Source organism: Argentina silus (assembly GCF_951799395.1).
Source record: "Argentina silus genome assembly, chromosome: X".
In the NCBI taxonomy this organism is placed as follows: domain Eukaryota; kingdom Metazoa; phylum Chordata; class Actinopteri; order Argentiniformes; family Argentinidae; genus Argentina; species Argentina silus.
This window is the reverse complement of record NC_139653.1, coordinates 10686256-10704993: the sequence shown is the minus strand read 5'-3', so window position 1 is coordinate 10704993 and position 18738 is coordinate 10686256. Positions and strand designations below refer to the sequence as shown.

Sequence of the window (18738 nt, the reverse complement as noted above, 5' to 3'; positions counted from 1 at the left end):
CATGGACTTTAGCAAAGTGCAGCTTTTCACCACAAGAATTACATTACGTCACTGAAGCAGCTGGACATGTAGATGTATTGGCGGTGGTTTGTACAGTAGATCCACAATGAAAGCAGTGGCGCTGTCTTCCCGGAAAGGAGGATGAATTCTATGCGGTTCGCCTTTCAGAGCGATGTTTCTGTCGATAGCGTGGTCTAGTGAGTTGTCAGAAAGCAGAGCAGCATTCTATATGGCTGACTCAACTTGGCAGGCCAGAGTAATAGCACAGTTCAATGTCAGATCAGTTCAATGATCTCCTCTCCTAATGCTCCAAACTTACTGTGTCATGCTCTCATCAGATCTCTGAGCTCGTTGTCGAAGATTATTGCGGACGGCAACTGTAATGTTATCTTAATAAGTGAATAAAATAGTCTCACATGTGGTTGTCAGTTGCATGCATCTTTATTCATGTAATATCCAGTAATAACATTAACCAGCTGTCAATCAACCCGGCTGTCTCGTGGTTTTCAGTAGGTGCCTCCTGTTTCTGCAAAACACATTGCCATTCTCTCATGACACTGTATGATCTGGGGGCGACCTGTTGTAGAACGGTGGCTCTTTTAGTTCATGACCCAGGCCCTTCAATGCGAACTACATCCTTCTCTTGTAGAGGCACAAGAGCAGTGGCTGTGCGGTCATAAAGAATATTTAGTTTCTGCTGTAGTTTTCTAGCTTTGTCTGCCCACACTTGATCTCTGTGTCCAGGTGTGACATGACCGGGAAGTCGAGTACAGATTTTGTGACCCAGTAAAAGCTCAGCTGGAGACTTGCCATTTTCCAGCGGGGCCGCCCTGTACAACATCAGGGCCAGGTAAGGGTCAGTGTTGCTATGTGCTGCTTTTTTTAATAGTCTTTTCACAATCTGTACCCCCTTCTCCGCTTTTCCATTGGCCTGAGGATAGAGAATGCTGGAGGTTACATGATTTAACTCTTATTCTGACGCGAACAACTAAAGCTCATGGCTGGCATAGGGAGGGCCATTATCAGAGACAAGAGTTAGAGGGATGCCCTGTCTGGAAAAGATTGACTTGAGGTGAGTTCTTAATATGGTACTGGACAAGAGAGCCATCTCCGGAAAATGTTAGTAATAATCAATAACTAACAAATAGTCTTTACCCTCGTAGTGGAATATATCAGTTCCTACCTTTTCCCAAGGTTGTGATCGGAGCTCTGTGGTAATGAGGGTATCTTTTATTTGCTTGTAATGATATGTTGCACACTCACTGATCAGCTGATCAATATCAGAGTTCATGTTTAGCCAGTAGAGTGCTTCACCCGCTCTCCTTTCGGACTTTTCTGCCCCCAGGTGCCCTTCGTGTGTCCTGTTAAGCATTTCTCGTCACATAGATGTATAGCACGACAATCCTGTCACACTTCAGCAGAAGTCCATCAACCACAGAGAGAGAATGTGGTAATATTGTTTACGTGACCTTCTTCCAGCCCTCTTTAACGTGATTTCTCATTACTTTCCTCAGAACAGGATCCTTTGATGTCTCTGTGACTATGTTTTACAGTTGTTCCTATGTGGCAGGCAATGCTGCATAGACCATATCCACATGAAGACCCACATCCTCTTCTGACTCACTGTTTTGTGTGGCACACGGCGCAGCCCTGGATAATGTAATGAACTGCAATGAACATTTGTGTTCCTGGCATGTATGTGAGCTCAAAATCATAACACTGCAGTCTCATCATTAAGTGCTGTATCCATGGTGACATGTCACACAGATTCTTCTTCACGATTCCGAGCAGTGGCTTATGGTCAGTTTCTAGGATTACCTTAGGTAGTGTAGGTATGACATTTTTCGCACCCAAATGCCAAGCCAAGGCACTCCTTCTCAATTTGTGCATACCGGCACTCTGTAGCCGTCATGGAGCGTGACACATACGCCACTGGTCACCATGCTCCCTCATCTTCCTGTAATAGGACAGCCCCTAGACCATCCTTAGAGGCATCTGTGGACACTTTTGTCCTCTTTTCAGGGCAGAAGAACTTCAGCAGGGGTTCACTTGCTAGGACAAGTAGCAGCCCCTTCCATTCTCTCGCATGTTCATCTCCCCATTGAAACCCTTTCTCTTGGTTCAGCAGTTTTCTCAGATGTTTTCACTGCTAGATTTTGAATGAATTTTCCTAGGTAAGTAACCATGCCAAGGGCCCGCTGTACCCCTTTTTTGTCCTTTGGTTTCTCCATGTCATGAACAGCCTTTACCTTTGTCTTGTCAGGCTAAACCCCTTCTGTAGAGATCTTGTCCCTGAGGAACGTAATTTCCTTGACACTGAACTGACATTTGTCTTTATTTAGTTTGAGTCCATACTGCTGTAATCTCTAAAGTGTTTTCTGCAGTCTGGTGTCGTGCTCCTCCTGAGTGGAGCCGCACACCATCAAGGCCCTCGATGATTTGCTCCATTGCTCTGTGGAAGATTTCTGGGGCAGAGGTAATACCAAAGGGCAAACGCTGGTAAGAATACAGACCAAAGGGGGTGTTAAAAGTGCACAGCTTTGCACTCTTTTCATCAAGTTTTAACTGCCAAAATCCATGCGAGGTGTCCCATCTTGGGGAAGAATTTTGCTCGCTGACTATTCCCTCTCTCTTTGGAATTTGGTAATGCTCTTTTGATATTGGTGTTAAGGTCTTGGGATCCATGCAGACACGCAATTTATAATTTTTCTTTGGCTTCATGGTTTACACAGACCATGGAATTTACCCAGTGAGTGGGTTCCTCAATCTTCTTTATGACACCAAGTCTCTCCATGCGGTCTAGCTCTGTCCTCAGTTTGTCACGGAGAGCCACTGAAACTCTCCTGGGCGCATGAATTACTGATTGTGCATCCTCTCTCAGTTTGATGGAGTATGTAAAGAGCAATGCTCTGAAACCCTGAAATACCTCCCCATACTTGTGTGCTATAGCATCATGAGTCAGATTTGTATTGTCTTGAGGGGCACTCTGCACACAGTTCAGTTTGTTGATAGTATAGACCTGTTTTACCAAGCCCAGATCCACACATGCCTTATCCCCTAACAATGACTCATGTCCATCAGGCACTATAACAAACTCAGTGGGTGAATGCGATTTTTTACCTTAACATTCAGCCTACATGTTCCCTTTGTTTCAATGCTTTGTCCATTGTAAAAAGCCACAGTCTTGTTTAGTATTTTAGGTCTCATTTTGAGATTCCGTGCATCACTCCAGCTTATGAGGTTTGCATTGGCACTTGTATCTAGGTTAAAAAGAACAATGGTGTCATTCACCAGCAAGGGAGCTATCCAAACTTCAGTCTTAAGTCCTACAGAATGCACTTCATTTGCCATATTTTTGTCCTGTTTTGACTCATTTTGCACCATGCCAATAAACAATGTCTCTGATTCTCTCTTCAGGCTCAATGAGATGTACTGTCTTTTACCCTCAGTTTTGTCCTCCCAAAAGCACATCATAGCAAAGTGATTTCTGCCTTTCCATTTTGCACTGTCTTTCCATAAGCAGGACATTGCCGGGCTACGTGTCTATTACCGCACCGTCTGCATTCGTAGGGCGTCATGTTCTTGCGCTCCGTGCGCCCTCTTGTTTACGACATTCTGCTGTAGTGCCTCCGAATGTTTTCGTGTCCATGGCTCAGAGTTCACTCGCATAGCGTATTTTCATTGCAGCATCCAAAGTTAGGTCACTGTCCCTAAGCATTCTCTCTCTCACCTTTTTGTCAAGTATTCCAAAAAGGACTTGATCACATATAATCGATTCCTTGAGTTGTTGCATGTTTGTGCTTTTATTTTTAAATCAGCCAAAAAAAACCATCAAAGGATTCTGCTTGTTTCTGCACGCGGGAGCGAAACACAAATCTCTCGTAGGTTTAATTCGTTTTAGGTTTGCAATGTTCATCGAACAGTTTTAACACATTGTCTTGATCATGTTTGTCATCTTCAGCTGCAAACGTAAATGTATTCTACACTTCCATAGCCTACGTGCCAGCCACTGTTAGCAACAAAGCTACTTTACGTGTTCCAGAGCTAGTCGAGGCGCCAATTACTGTGAGGTAGAGAAGAAAGCGTTGCTTGAAGGCACGCCAATTTTCATCCACATTTCCTTCTAGTTGCAGGTTATCCGGTGGCTTTATTCCTTCCATTGTTGTAGTACGTCCTTATCGTTTATTTATATTCAATAAATCCTGGTACCATGGTACCATATTAAATTAATAACATCTCACATAACAACGTCTCACATGTGGTTGTCAGTTGCGTGCATCTTTACTCATGTAATATCAAGTAACAACAACGACAGCCGTCAACCAACCCGGCTGTCTTTACGACTGTAAACTACAGCAACTACGTTAACTTTTGGGACAAAATTACTCTCAAGGGCAGCCGTAGTTTGTGCAAACGTAGTTCCTCCACTTCGAAGTGTGTAGAAAAGGCGCTGGTGAGTGAAGTAACACAGCCCTTAGCCTAGCACCAGGCCATGCGTCTCAATCACACCTTGTATCGATGACTGAGGTAAGCTCTCCCACACATTGAAAAAAAGGTACATCACAGGTTGTATTTATAGTACTGGCTGTAAATTACTTAATAATACACTTGAATGAAACAAGCAATGAATGCAATATGACAGAAGGACACAACAGGTTTACTAAATATTTGTGTTACATCAACTCATACATATTTATATTATCGGCAAACCCAAACCCATTATCGGCAAATCCTTGACTTACTCTATTTGTGTACATAAATAACCTATTCACATTTTCTTACTCAAAAGCATAGGAAATGACATCTATTCATTAATATTGTAACGACCCTGTGTAAGGCCCGTTAGCAGCTCCGCCAAGAGAGTTAACTCTCTTGGTGTTGTGGCTAGCGCGGCCGGTTTGTAAGCGGAAGGTTGCGAGTTCGATACCCGCTTAAGGCAAGCTGCTCTACCCCGCCGTTCGTTACAATATTGTGTGTAATTTGCTGCATTATTTTAGATAGGCCTAGAATCAACACCTAATTTTTACAGTATGTGCTCATTATTGTCTATTGTCGATCGTTGTCTGGGCAGTCGTTGATTACAACACAACACAGAATTAGAAGTACGATCATACATCTGTGACACTTACAGTATCCCGTATGAGAGGACAAGAATTATATGGTTTTGATTAATTCATATTTTTAACTTGCAATATTCCTTGTGCCATTTCACTTTGTCTTCCAAGTTCCCACTCAACTCCTGATTTTATGCTGACCCCACTCAGGCTTGGTTTTATTGAAGCCTTGTTTCCCTTTTCAGCGTATTTCAAATGCTTTATTTGGTTTCACAGTACAGCATTACATTTGTATTTATTGTATTTATTTATTTTATTTCACAGGGACAATATAAAACAAAAACATACATATTAGAAGCTGAAATCTGATGCATTGTACTATTATCAATGGGCTATACAGCTAAATTGAGATAAATACACATACATTATGTAAACAAAAAGGACAGTCGTCGCCACAGAACGCATAGTCAGGTTGTGCACATGTCCAAGGATACCAAAATATCAATACAGCTGACACCTAAAAGCACGCGAACACACAGATCTTCATCGTCCCACAGGTTCCTCTCCTCTTGCCGTAGCTGTGGTTCCTGTTGCTGTTTTCCTCCACGTCGGCTGCACAGGCGCAGTGATTCCGTTCACCTGCAATGAGATGAGAGAGGAACTATCGGGAAGACTATACACGATTGGATGCAGGGATTCATTTAAGGAACTCAATACATTTAGCCGGGAAGCAGCTAAGATAGCTAGCTAACTACATAAGTGTGAAAACATGTTTAAAAAACTGAAGCAAAAAATAAATGAGGAACAATCACCACAAAGGAATGCGCAGTCACCACAACAGGCCCAGGTTGGTTGACGTTGTTAGCTGGTCGTCAGCTGTTCTGTCCATCTAGCGGATGTCTTTTTTTTTTTAGCTTTTTTTTTTACTATCATAGCTAACGCTAGCTGCTTGTTTCTGGAAAAGTAGAAAATATGCACTGCTTATTTACAGCTCGTTGACATCAGTAGCTAGTTTAAGCAAATATCAGCCAGAATCCTCTAACTAGCTAGAATATTAGCCTAGCAAGTGACATGACAGCTGCCTACACAAGCAAGCGACATGACAGCACAGAATATAGCCAGTTCATTCGGGTTGCAAGCTGGCTTGTAGTCGTTGCTTACCGAATGACCTGTGACACTAACTATGCCATACTTTTTAAATACATGTAAAGATTTCGTGTGGGTTTAGTTGCAACTCTTAAATGTTTAAATATGTACTCTACAAGATGGGTCATAAAGTTAATGTCTTGCTTCCAGTTAGTAGCTAGTATTACTGCTGGTAGACGCTGTGTTTTTTAATATATATATATATATATATATATATATATATATATATATATATATATATATATACACACATACACACATACATACATACATACATACATACATACATACATACATACATGCAGGCTGGCAGTGGATTAGGCGGTTGGCGTAGCTATCTAATTAAAGTTAAGGACAATGTTGCCTCTGGGGGTGCGCTTGAGCCATTAAGGCAAGCCCTGCCCTAAATAGAAGGAATGTCCAGAAATGACCCTTTTAGTGGTTTTAGGCTAACACACTTTGGCAAAATAAGAAGAAGCTTATTTTGCAAAAGTCTGTTAGCCTAAAACCACTAAAAGTAAGGATTGTGTTGTTTAATGCAGCATGTAATTGTAACCTATGTAATTGTAGCATGTAACAAGTAAACTAAGCCTAAAGCCATTTCAGTTGAAGAAGTGCAATTTCACAAAAGATTGGAGTAAATCAAGCAAGCAACAATGGACACTGCTACCCGGCCCATGACGTAGACACTGTGTTAGTTGTCTATCCAGTTAGCTAGAAGCTATTTTTGACAGTGACAGCACTATGATGAAACCTGTCTGTCAGACTGGCAGTGTTTACACTAGGAAATAAGGGTTAGGCGTAGTTATATAGTACATTTACATAATATATAATGTTGCCTCTGGGGGTGTGCTTGAGGCAAAAGGGGTCCCCTAAAAAGTAAAAAATAATGCCAAGAAATTACCTAATTGGAAAAAATGGTGCACACCTCCCATTGCCCGTGACGAGAAGCTTATTTTGGCAATGTTTGTTCGTCTAAAACTAAGGATTGTGTTATTTAATGCGGCAAGAAATTGATTGATGTAGGAATATGATAACCATACAGTCAAAACAGAATTTGAGGTAAAAGGTAGTAATTAAACTGTCATTAGTTTAAGCAAGATTAGACTAGGCCTATGTAAGTAGCTACAATTTGGGTGCATATTGGCTTGTATTTAGATTAAGACTGATGACAACTATGTTTGACAAGCATGCATTTATACTATATGCCCCATACTTTTCTTAAAGGTGGGGCCTGGAGAGAGGCGCAGCAGCCACTCCCCCTCCTTGCACCAAGATGCACCTGCCTCTCCTAGTGACAGAGAGGTAAGCCATGGGTGTCATCTTACTGTGTGCACTTTTCTTTACATGATTGTGCCCTTTCTATAGTCGCTTGCACAGAGGAAACATGCATTTCTATAATCTTTGGATCACCCTAATGTATCATTAGACCCAGACGATTGACATGATGTGTAGGTTACAGAGCCCTGGTCTGAGTTTCCGGAAACGTTTGTGGCTAGCATGGTACTTTATTTCTCTCAAGGCCCAGACTACCCTCAGGACAGCACAGTTCTTCCTATGGAGAATGTTGTTTGTTTATGCATTGACAGTTATTTACATAGATTTTACAATTGTTACTCTCTTGCTGCTGTGGGGCTAGGTTGTCGAGTTCAATAAAGTGGCATGTAACATGTTAGCTACAAAGCTTTTAGGAAACTCACCCCTGGTTACATTTTGTTCCTCTGATTCCCTGGACCAATGTTTTACTTGTGGCCCGGACTACAGAGCAGTGAATATTTTAGGCTTACAGCAAGGTTGAATGTTTTGTAGCCTCGCCCCAAGAGGCAAGCTGTTCTGGTATCATCCGTCTTAGCCCTACAAGCTAATAAAGCTGATTAAATCAAATCATGTTTAGTCAGAGTAAATTGTGGATTTACTGCATTTCAGGTTATTGCACTGCTTTCTTCAATCTGCTACTAAAGGCCTGAAAACAGTTTATATCCAACAGATACAGTAACCAAGTTAAGAGTGTTGGGGCAATAGAAAACCAGCAGACTTTTTTGATGCCTCTGGACCAAGAGCTGGGTTGTTTGTCTGTTTTATTGTTCATTTAAAAATGGCAGCTTTTGAGTGAAACACATTTTAGCCTGCTTTTGTTTTTGTTTAATGAGGGTTTTCAATTACCTTTGTCTTTGGAATGTTATCTAAGACAAAGACTAGCCTCTACAGTACTTCAATTACAGGAAATTGGCTTGACATGAAGCTGATTTACTCCACAAACTACATATGGAGACAACTGTTGCAACTATGACCAATGCCTACAGATATTAGTGCTCAGTGGGAGGAATTTGGAGTTCAGAGCTGGCAAAATACTGAAGGAAAGGCCAGTTTAGTCTGCTTATGACTAAGAGGACTCACAATTGTTTCGTAGTGTCTTTGTAGTAAATCCAATAATGCATAACCAGATCTTCAGATCGGCCCAGGTTCAAGGCACATCATCATCTTTATTTTTCCAGTTACATGCTCATCAAAGGAATTACTGAGCTGCCTCACCAAGGGTTTACTTTCAAAATTTGGCCAATGATATTTGCAAACCATACTCGGGGCCAGATTCACATTTGCACTAGGTAAAACATGTATTTTTAATAGGGGCTAAAACACCAAAACAAAACTGAGCATGAAACTGTCTTTATTTGAGTTTTATTTCAATTTCTCCTTCTCTTAACCATAATTTAACCCTTTTTGTTCTAGGCTATATTCGATGTTTAATTTCCATTTCCAGAAATCGGTGCAGTTTGCAACGGGTGCAAATGCTTAGTGAATCTGGCTCTCAGTTCTTTGTACACAAATCCAGACTGAGGTAGCTAACAAGTGATTATACACATTTGTTTTACCCTCTTCAGTCTTTCAGTCCTCTCTCAGCATTTGGCCACTCTCATTTCCCCTGAAGGTCTCCATTTGGCCTCAGGGGCTTCCTACTCACCATCACAACATCTCTAGTTTGTCAGCTACAGCTTTCACCCCTATGACGTCACTGTTTCTGTCCTGAAAACTTCAGCCTGATAAAAAAGAAAAATCTATCTAATGAAAAAAATGTAAAGGTTAAATATAATTTGGACTTTTTGATTTTGAAAATATATTCACTTACTTATTTCCCTATCACATGGGAGGGACATATACTGTACTGGGACGTCAAATTGTGTGAATGTGTTTGCCCTGATGTTAATTGGGTGTTTCACCTTTCCTTTCTCTCTCTTTGTCTCTCTGGACAGTCTCTTTGGAGAGTCTGTTCAGACAGCACCCACAGCGCTGTTTCACACTCATGGTGTTGTTTTCTCATTGCTCTCTGTCTCCCTCTCCCCGTCCCTACCCTTCGTCCCGTTAACGCACTGACGGGGGTCAGCTGCTGGCCGGGATGATAGCTGAACCTGCTTTTCTCTCTGAGTATACTATCTTTGCTCTGGACCATTCAAAACGACCCAAAACGGCTCAGGTAGCCAGTGTGGTGAGTTTACCCTCACACCCCGCCTCCTCCTCCTCCTGCCCCCATTCTTCCCTCGCTCCTTGACGCCTTTGGCGACTGGGTAGAGGAGGCCTGTGTAGAACCAGTGAAGACTGCTTGCACCCTGCTCTGTCTCTCCACCCATTTTCTTTGGATTTTGTTACTCGAAGGCATCTCACCTTTAACCTTGCATCTAATCCCTGGGAGTGATGGTTTGTAATGTGGGATAGAAGCTTGTGTGCTGTCTGCAGTATGCCGGTTTATTACCATGTCGTTTAATTATTTTGTTTCGCCATTTACAGAAATGGATGTCATCCCCTTGTCTTTAGGTATTCCTTATAGCTGCTTGCCCCTAAACCCCACCAACCTCCTGTCTATAGTCAACTACAGCTTTTGGTCCCTCCCCCAAAAGTGTGTGTTTGGAGAGTTTTAGTGATGTGCCTCCTTCTCCATTTAGTTGCATAGAGCTCTTGTTAGAGCCATGAAAATGTTTTAGTATTCATTTTTAAGTGTAAGTAAGATTTGGTCAAACAAACAGCCATTCAAACAATGTGGTGTCCTTCTAATTTGTATTGAGTGGAATTCTGAACATTTGAAAAGATGTCAAACAAATAACCAATGGCTGGTATTTGGAGGAATGAGGATTCACTCTCATAATTACAGTACCAAAAAGCAACATAATGCATTGGTTTAATGCTCTTAGTATTAAAATGTCCCTGCTTTTCTCAAAAAACATGGAGACTAGGCTTTATGGTAAATTGCTATTGGGAGACTTCAGTTATTGATTTAGGCCTGCTGGACTGTCTTGTTTGGCTGGAGGATTTGCACAATCAGAGAAGAGAGAGGCCTAATCCCTTGCTAGCCTGGACACCCCTGATAAGAATCCACACATTGCCTACGGTGTTACAAGTTAACAAGTTATCCTCGTCAATATTATAGTTTATTAGCTTAATGAACGACAGCGGAATGATATCAAGTCAGGTCAATTCTGTTACTTCTGTGTTCTTCTCTGAGAAATGCTACAGCAATAGAAACAACTAAGCTAGGACTGCACTGATCCTGAATGAGTTTTTTTTTTTTTTTTTTTTTTACAGACCACTGAACTCTGTCCCCTGCTTACTGTACATATCCACAGGATTTTGGAATGTTTGGGTGTGCTTGTCGGTGCAGTGGGGATGGTTGGTGCAGTCAGTGCAGGATTTTGGTCCATGTATAATTAATTCCGAACTGGTGCCTTTGTTCCACTAAAAGTTTCAGTCTTAAAGGCACCATGTGCAGAAATGTGCCCCCTTTTGAAGGGGAATTGCAATGACAATTCAGAGTATGTCTCCTTGATCCTCTCTCCCTCCCCTTGCTCAATGCAGACTACTTCTAACTGAAACAATTAATCTGTCTGTAATTTTTTATTAGTCTGTAATATATTTATTAGTAACATGACTTTGAAACTAGCAAAGGATTTTTGTGGTTCAAAGTGCAGCCGTTATTACTTTGGACATGTACAGATAAGCACAAACACGGAAATGAGCCAGCCAGCAGACACTGGAAACAAGTGCTTTACCAGCAGCTGTGCTGTGACAGGAAACCCTGTAATGGAAACCCTACACCGTATATCCCCACGTTGCAGAGCCATGTCTGCCACCAAGGGTGAGGGTGCTCGGTTGCGTGACTGGCTACAGAGTACAAACTTCTCCTGCTAAACCCGGAGTTACAAACAAATCCCCTTATTCCCCAAACAAAACTCAGACGAGGCTATAAGGTCAAACGGGACATTTACTAAGAACAATCACCAGAATACATGTAACCGACCTTTTTGCACACAAAGGCTGCGATTGTTTAATAGGTTGCCTTTCACCACTGTCCGCACTCACTGAGAAACTCTTGCGGCTCCAATGCAATAGCTAGCCAATGAGCCACACACACGCAAGTTGCAGGTAACGTACCCAGACCAAGTGGTGCATGTCCAGAAACGTAACAGAAACATTTTGGAAAAGCAAACTCAGGCGGAAGGGCAGGGTCTTGTTATGTGCACGCACTGTCACACACTGCCAATACATCATAAGTAATAGTTCAGCATGGTTATGGAAATGGCTACATAATGGCACTTTTAAAGTCGCTTGTCTTAGGCAGGGTAATTTGTTTGACTTTCAAACTAACCCTAACCCATATGCAAATGACTAGTCAAAGCAGACCCATGTGTGTAGATTTGCAGCAGACTCACTGTGAGCTGTCTTTTCTCATTGGGGAGAAGGTGTCATTCAATAAAGGTACTGTAGGCCTATTAATTTCAAAGTTTATTTTCTCATGCATAATTCCAAAATTCATTAACCTTTCTAGGCTGTGCAGAAGGTCTTGCTATTTGTAATGTGTTTGATATACAAGTGTTGTCTATTACAGATGAAGGGCTTTATTTCCAACTCATGGCTGTGAGAGTTATTTTTTAGGATACTGTACTATATTAGGAAGACTGATGTCATGGCACTCGACAGTGCAACTGTGAATCTATATTTATTCTTGTCTTTTGAGTGGTACAGCTAATTGATTGGTATCTGTCCTGGTTTAAATACTATTTTTGCCAATGACTGGCTGCTCATATCATAACAAAAACGTCTAGTTCCTCTTGTTGTCTATGATGGTAAATATCAAACTTACTCAGAGTGGAAGGAGGGGAGAGAACAGGAGTGGTGGAAAGGTGTAAACCGGTTTTCTCAAACATGCTTGTGTAACAACTGCACTTGATAACCAGCCAGGCTACCTAACATTTACATTACACATGGCTCTATGCTCTAGTAACAACCGCTGCACACAGCAATGCCACACCCTCTGACTTCAGCTGCTGGCTCCTCTAATTAAGTTTGACTGTTTGTTTGTTCTGACCTCATGGCTGTTCAGTAGAAAATGGCGTACAGTACATGTAGTTTTTAACCCCTCTGTTCTGTTTTGTGTACAGTAGAGATGCCTTCTGTGTTGTATTTAACCCCTCTGTTTTTTCCAAGTTGCATGAGGGTACCCATTGCTCCTAGCAATACTAATATTGCTCCCATACAGAGTAATCAGGGCCTGGCACGCTGGGTGTGGGTGACTAACAGGCCCAGGATCGCCACCTGGCCATGCTTTTCTTATATCCTCTCTCTTATACTTCTGTAGAGTGGCTCTAAAGGCGTAATGAGGTCTCACAGAGGCAGCATCAATGGAGATGGGAGTGCTTCTCCTCAGGTAAGTTTATCCTCTCTTTCCACCATGTACCCCCTAATAGCCTCATATTGTTAATGTCTACAGTAGGCCGAAGTTTAGAGCCAAGCCGCCGGTTTGACGATGTCGTGATGGCACTGGTGAATTTTTTCTTCAGGTCATTCACCTCTTCAAAACAACCACCAGGAGGCTTCGTTGAGCATGATGGATATGTTTACAGTATGTTATAGTGTCTTTAGAAACATTGCCGCCTGAATAATTATGTGAAGAGTAGCTTATGAGCTGTTGATTCAATTTGGATATAATGTTTCTCAGTTGATTCTGCGCATTTCAGCAGTAGGCTATATGGACACAGCGTGCTCACAAAGCAAAGAGCGCAGTTTGTGTCATTAATTTTCTGCTCTGGCACTGAACATATAATTGAAATAAGAACTTTCATCAATCAAAAATGTTTACATGCCATGTGCAATGACTAGAATAAAACAAATAAACAGCTCTGATTATGAGAGCGTTGCATATATTTGTCAGTATGTGAATCTGGTCTGATCACCCTCGCATTTTGGCTATTTGTCCAGGGACGTACTGTAGGAAGTATATTTTGCAAGGGGGTGCTGCCTAAAATGTTGTGATCCAGAGTAAACGTTGCATATCACCTGTTAAACAAGCAATTCTGGTGACTTTTGATGGGAGAATAACTTACTGTAGTGCTTAGTGTGAGTGAAAAGCATGGAATGATCGGGTCTCAGGTAAATGACACAAGGACTACAGCTGATTCACCCGAGTGCACCCGATAGACAGCTCTGATCATGAGAGCGTTGCATATATTTGTGAATATATCAATCTCAACTCGTCCAAAACTGCGCTACAATCTAGCAGGAGCCTATGTCAACGTGCACCACCATACAAAGTGTTCACATATAGTAAGGTAAACGCCTCTCATTTTGGCAATTTGTCCCGATTCCGACAATGACAGAAGATTTCCGTCCGTCTGTCCGTTCGTCCGTATGCCACCACCCCCAGTGCTCTCACAAAGCAAAAAGCTTTATTGGTGGAAGGGACATTGCAAGGTCACCTCCGAAATAGGCAATGGCATTATGATAACAAATGTGTGCATTGTAAAAGATTACATTGTATTATTTTATTTACTCCATGTTTAACCCTCTAGCCCCCAATAATATTCTAGAATGCTGCTATAGATTACTAAGAATTCAAAGTTAAATGCAAATTTTATCTCACATTCTAAACAAACGGGTATAGCTATAAAACAGTGTTTTTCACCGGGGGCGGTACCTTCCCCCAAGGAGGCGTTTTGAGGTTGCAGGGGGGCACAGCCTGGAAGGGGGCAGTCTGTCTGAGGGGGGGTTTTCATAAATCCCAATGCAATACTTAACATTTTAAGTTTCACATTTGTATCCTGATTTGAACCTAATCAAAAGATTGAGGTGCTGTAAATGCGTTTCAGCATTTCTCCACTTAAAACAGCCATCAGAACCTTGTCTTTGATCTCAGTGCAGCTGTAGGCTGACATGCCTACTCACTGGATCAAAGGAATGATGCGGCAAAATGTTAGACCACAAAGTTAAGTGCATTTCATACATGGTCTCAATACACAGTACAATCGATTTAAAAAAAAAAAACACAATACATAAAAAGGATGTAACATACCCTACAAAACACATAAAAAGATCGGTAGGCATGTACGGCCTACATGTGTTTACAAATCAGATATAAAAGGATTCTGAAAAGAGAATCCTTGTCTACTGTTTTAGACTTGCATTATTGAATTTAGAAAGGGTACGATTTTTTAAGTTACACAACCGACATAGATGATGAACAGCCCTTTTACAACTCATAAATCTGTGTGGTCTTATACATTGTGTGTAATTGCAATCATTTGCCGGATTTATAGTCGTAGTTATACCTACTTAATGAATAAAGTTGTCTGCTCTCTGTTTCCAAATGTGCATTTTAATAACCTTGCCTGTGTTTTCAATAGGATGACCCAACACAAACTTGGATCTGTTTGACAGCCATCCCATTTCTTCTTGATATTATCATTAGCCATTTCCAATGCCACCGGCACCAGCAGGGTAGCGCAGCTTTCACTGACTGTATTGTTGCTTCTTTTTAGTACCTTCCCAGTGCTGCTCCAAAGCTTGAACAATCGATCAGATAAACTTGATAATTAGTTATGGGGGCGTTGGTCTAAAAAAGGTTTAGAACCTCTGCTATAAAACAATGGAAAATGGACGATTACATGTTTGTTTAGTTGTTGTAAGACCACAATCTCCTCTTTAATATGACACCAAGTCCAGAATGATTTATCTTTATTTATATATATTATATTTATATTCATATTCATGTTGACTCACTCCGCGTTAATTCAGTGACACTTCTTATTTCATACAATTTTTTTTTTTGATATATGTTTACAGATTGAAGGCATCAGACATAAATAATGAGTAGAGCCACAGTTAGCTAGCTGTCTACCTAATATTTTATTATTACAGTATGGTTATGTTGAGAGACACAGAGTCAGAGGGGAGGAGTACAAAAGTTGAACGCTCGCTCTTTCAGCGAGGTAGTTTTTCTGAATAATAATTGAAAGTGAGCCTTCTAAGCAAAACATATTTCAAATCACACAGATATAAATATAATTTGAGTGAACTCAGTCAAACTATATGGCTGAGTCCAACTCGAGATTATGGCTCTCATATCTGAGCCTAACTGCGGTGCTCTCTGCTCCCAAAAACAGCGCTCCCTTTTCGCTATGATGACGAGACAGGTCTTACTGTTGATAGCAAAGTTGAAAGTCCAAAACATTTCATATCACACAGTCACAAAGACAAGTTGAGGTAACTTCCTCGTCAAATGGTGAGAAATCGCTGCAACTCGAGATTTAATAGCTTTCATATGACCACTACGGTGCTTGGTGATCTTTGCCCCCCAAAACAGCAACAGGCATTCCTCTTCAGGTGTGATGGAGAGACAGGTCCCGCTAAATCTTTCCCTTAGCGATCAAACGTATCACAACTGAGGCTTAGGCTATCTATCCACAAACTTTCGCTCACAATGTCATCATCACTTTCCATGGGGAAAGAGACAGGACTGCCTCATCCAAGCTGAACAAACAAGGACGCATCGGCACAGACATTTTTGTGACTACAGTGTTACAACTGAGAAAAACTGCAAAGTGTCTAATGACAACATAAACATTTTCCTGTTCCGATTTTACAACCTTGCGTGTACAATGTACTATTGTTAGCTAGTTCATTTTCAGTTCTTGATACATTTAATACGGTTAGAAAAGTCGACGGCCTCTATATGGGGGCTAGAGGGTTAAATTAAATCCGAGATTTAGCCTACTGGTGTAAGTTGTTCTCAACTATAGCAAACAGACCTGTGTCATTACAACAAAGATCTGAGCGAAACAAATCTCACTTTTGGCACGTCTTTATTTACAGATTTCAGTCAAAGTTAGGCTTATGTAATGTTGATGGGTGAGGGTAATCTTTCTGTGAGAGACCAGGAGGAAGATGCAACAGTGTGCAGAACATTATTGAAAGTGTCACTGTCACTTTGATTACTTCAATGTTACTCTCCTCCTGTGCACTTGTGTTATAAACTTTAATTTGTTGTAACCTCATGACAGGTATAGGGTGGGTACATTTGAGTATCATGCCCGGGGGTGGGTATGTAATATGTAATATCCATTCATCTAATATCCAGGCATATGCTGTAATAGAAGAAAATGTCCAGAGAAAATATATGGCTGCAGTCGGATGGACCCTGTAGCCTACATTGATGATTTGTGTAAATCGCATTTGTATTAATTTGCGTTTTGAGAGCCTCAGGTATTCAGTAGTCATTGCAAGTCCAAAAGACTGTTTGTATTTGCGGTAATATGGAATTAGCGAAACCAAGGGGGGAAAAATGCATGCCTCTGCTGTGGAAGACATTGAAGAGAGACATGGCCAAATTAGTTGTCAATATTAGACTGCGTCTCTCACCAGGAGTTGAACTTTAACGATCTGCGGGCTTCGCTTACTGCTGTCACGCATGAAAATGCCTAACTTCATTCTGCAACATTATTATAGCCGACTCACGCTTATTCATGTTAGACTGTGCTAAAACGTTTCTCTGCGCTGTAAGAGAATGTGCAATCTGCAATTCATGAGCTGCTATAATAAACTTGATTTTGTCAATCTACAATACATGTACATGCGTCTGATAAGGCAAACCATTCTCTTTTGAAACATCCTTCACAACTCTTCTCACCACCTCGTGGTGGCTTTCGGCAACGGTACGTCGGCGTGCAGCGGCAGCGTGCAGGGATTAAACCCCTTCCAACTGTATGCACTTGAGTCAACTCTAAACCTATTCAATACATTGAAAGGAAACACTAACCAGCATAAATACAGTGCTGACTTACCAACTGCAGAGATAAAGGACTGCATTCTCATGGGTAAGACTTCGATATACCTAGCCAAGATAACTTCTCAAACCAGCGCATGTGGAAATACTTCTCTGACATGCACCATTGATATCTACAGTGCATTGATATCTACAGTGCATGTATACAGTCTGATACACTCCCTTTTATCCCTAGAGAGAGGAGCCCCAGTCATTTGCCCAGAAGCTGCAGCTGAAGGTGCCCTCAGTGGAGTCTCTGCTGCGTGGTGCCAGCCGGGCAGAGGGTCTGTTCCGCTCCCCCTCTAAAGAGAGCCTGGTCCGTAGCTCCTCTCGCGACTCCCTCACTGCCCTAGGAGAGAATGATCCTCCTGCTGCCCCTGCCTATGACCCACCATCAGACATAGAGAGTGAGGCAGAGGAGTCACCCAGCCATGCTGATTCCCTGTCCAAGGATCAGCTCCTGCATCGTCTGCACAGGGTGGAGAAGAGCCTGGGGAACTACAGAGGAAAGTACTCGGAGGTGAGTGTTAAAGACGGATGACTAGAGCAGGAATATTGTCCATATTCAACAGTATTTCATTTATCATTTACCATTGTTTTTCACTCTCTCTCTCTCTCTCTCTTACAGTTGGTTATTGCTTACAGAACAGTGCAGAGAGATAAGGAGAAAACCCAGGTAATTTTCATAAGCTACCTCAACCCCAGCTGACTGATATGTGGTTTAAAATGATGCTAATATTTCATATTCTCGGTGCACTCTTGACCACAGGTTCTCTGATTTAAATGTTTCTCATTAACTAAACTGATTCACAGTATATTCTGCTCTTCCCCTCAGGCCATTCTCAGTCAGAGTCAAGATAAGTCACTCCGCAGGATAGGGGAGCTGAGAGAGGTACAGTATGTGTATGACCCTGATTGTCTCTCTCTGCTGACCTGTGTGTACATGTCAAATTGTATGTCCCTGTCTGTCTAACCATATGTTATTTGAGTGGAAAAACAGTTTCCTTCTCGAGTACAGGATAGAAAGCCTGAGTCACAGTAATAGTTTTATTATCAGATCCAGATCCAGTGCCCTCCATAAGTCTTATGTATAAAAAGGGTTGTCATTTCTAAATGGTGAAACCAATCTGAATTTCAATCTGCATTAAAGCTGAGAATCTCTACTTCAACCTCATAGTAATTTTTGTTTCATTTCAAATCCACACTGTTGGAGTATAGAGCTAAAAGAAGACAACATGCTTCCTATTTCCAATACTTATGGAGGGCACTGTATTGCATTGCAGGTGAAATGTAAGAAATTGTATGGTGTGGAAAGTGTGTATTGACTGAGACGCCATGCTGCCTCTGTATTAAGAAGCCTGCCTTAATGACTAAATAATGTGATGTTCCCTATATGTAACAGAAAGGTCTTGTCTGCTGTGAATGATGATATAGTAGAGTGTTTGACAATATTTC

At 41.5% G+C, this 18738-nt stretch overlaps 1 protein-coding gene across 2 annotated transcripts in view; it reads left to right on the top strand.

The window, feature by feature from the left end:
* The first annotated feature begins 5451 nt into the window (after positions 1-5451).
* golga4 (golgin A4) overlaps positions 5452-18738 on the top strand; it is a 36085-nt gene continuing 22798 nt past the window's right edge. For both annotated transcript variants that reach the window (XM_083696065.1, XM_083696064.1), the window contains exons 1-6: positions 5452-5901; positions 7428-7505; positions 12826-12894; positions 17480-17803; positions 17912-17959; positions 18119-18175. In XM_083696065.1, the coding sequence (XP_083552191.1) occupies positions 5824-5901; positions 7428-7505; positions 12826-12894; positions 17480-17803; positions 17912-17959; positions 18119-18175 (654 nt within the window). In that variant the 5' untranslated portion in view covers positions 5452-5823. The remainder of the gene's footprint in view (positions 5902-7427; positions 7506-12825; positions 12895-17479; positions 17804-17911; positions 17960-18118; positions 18176-18738) is intronic.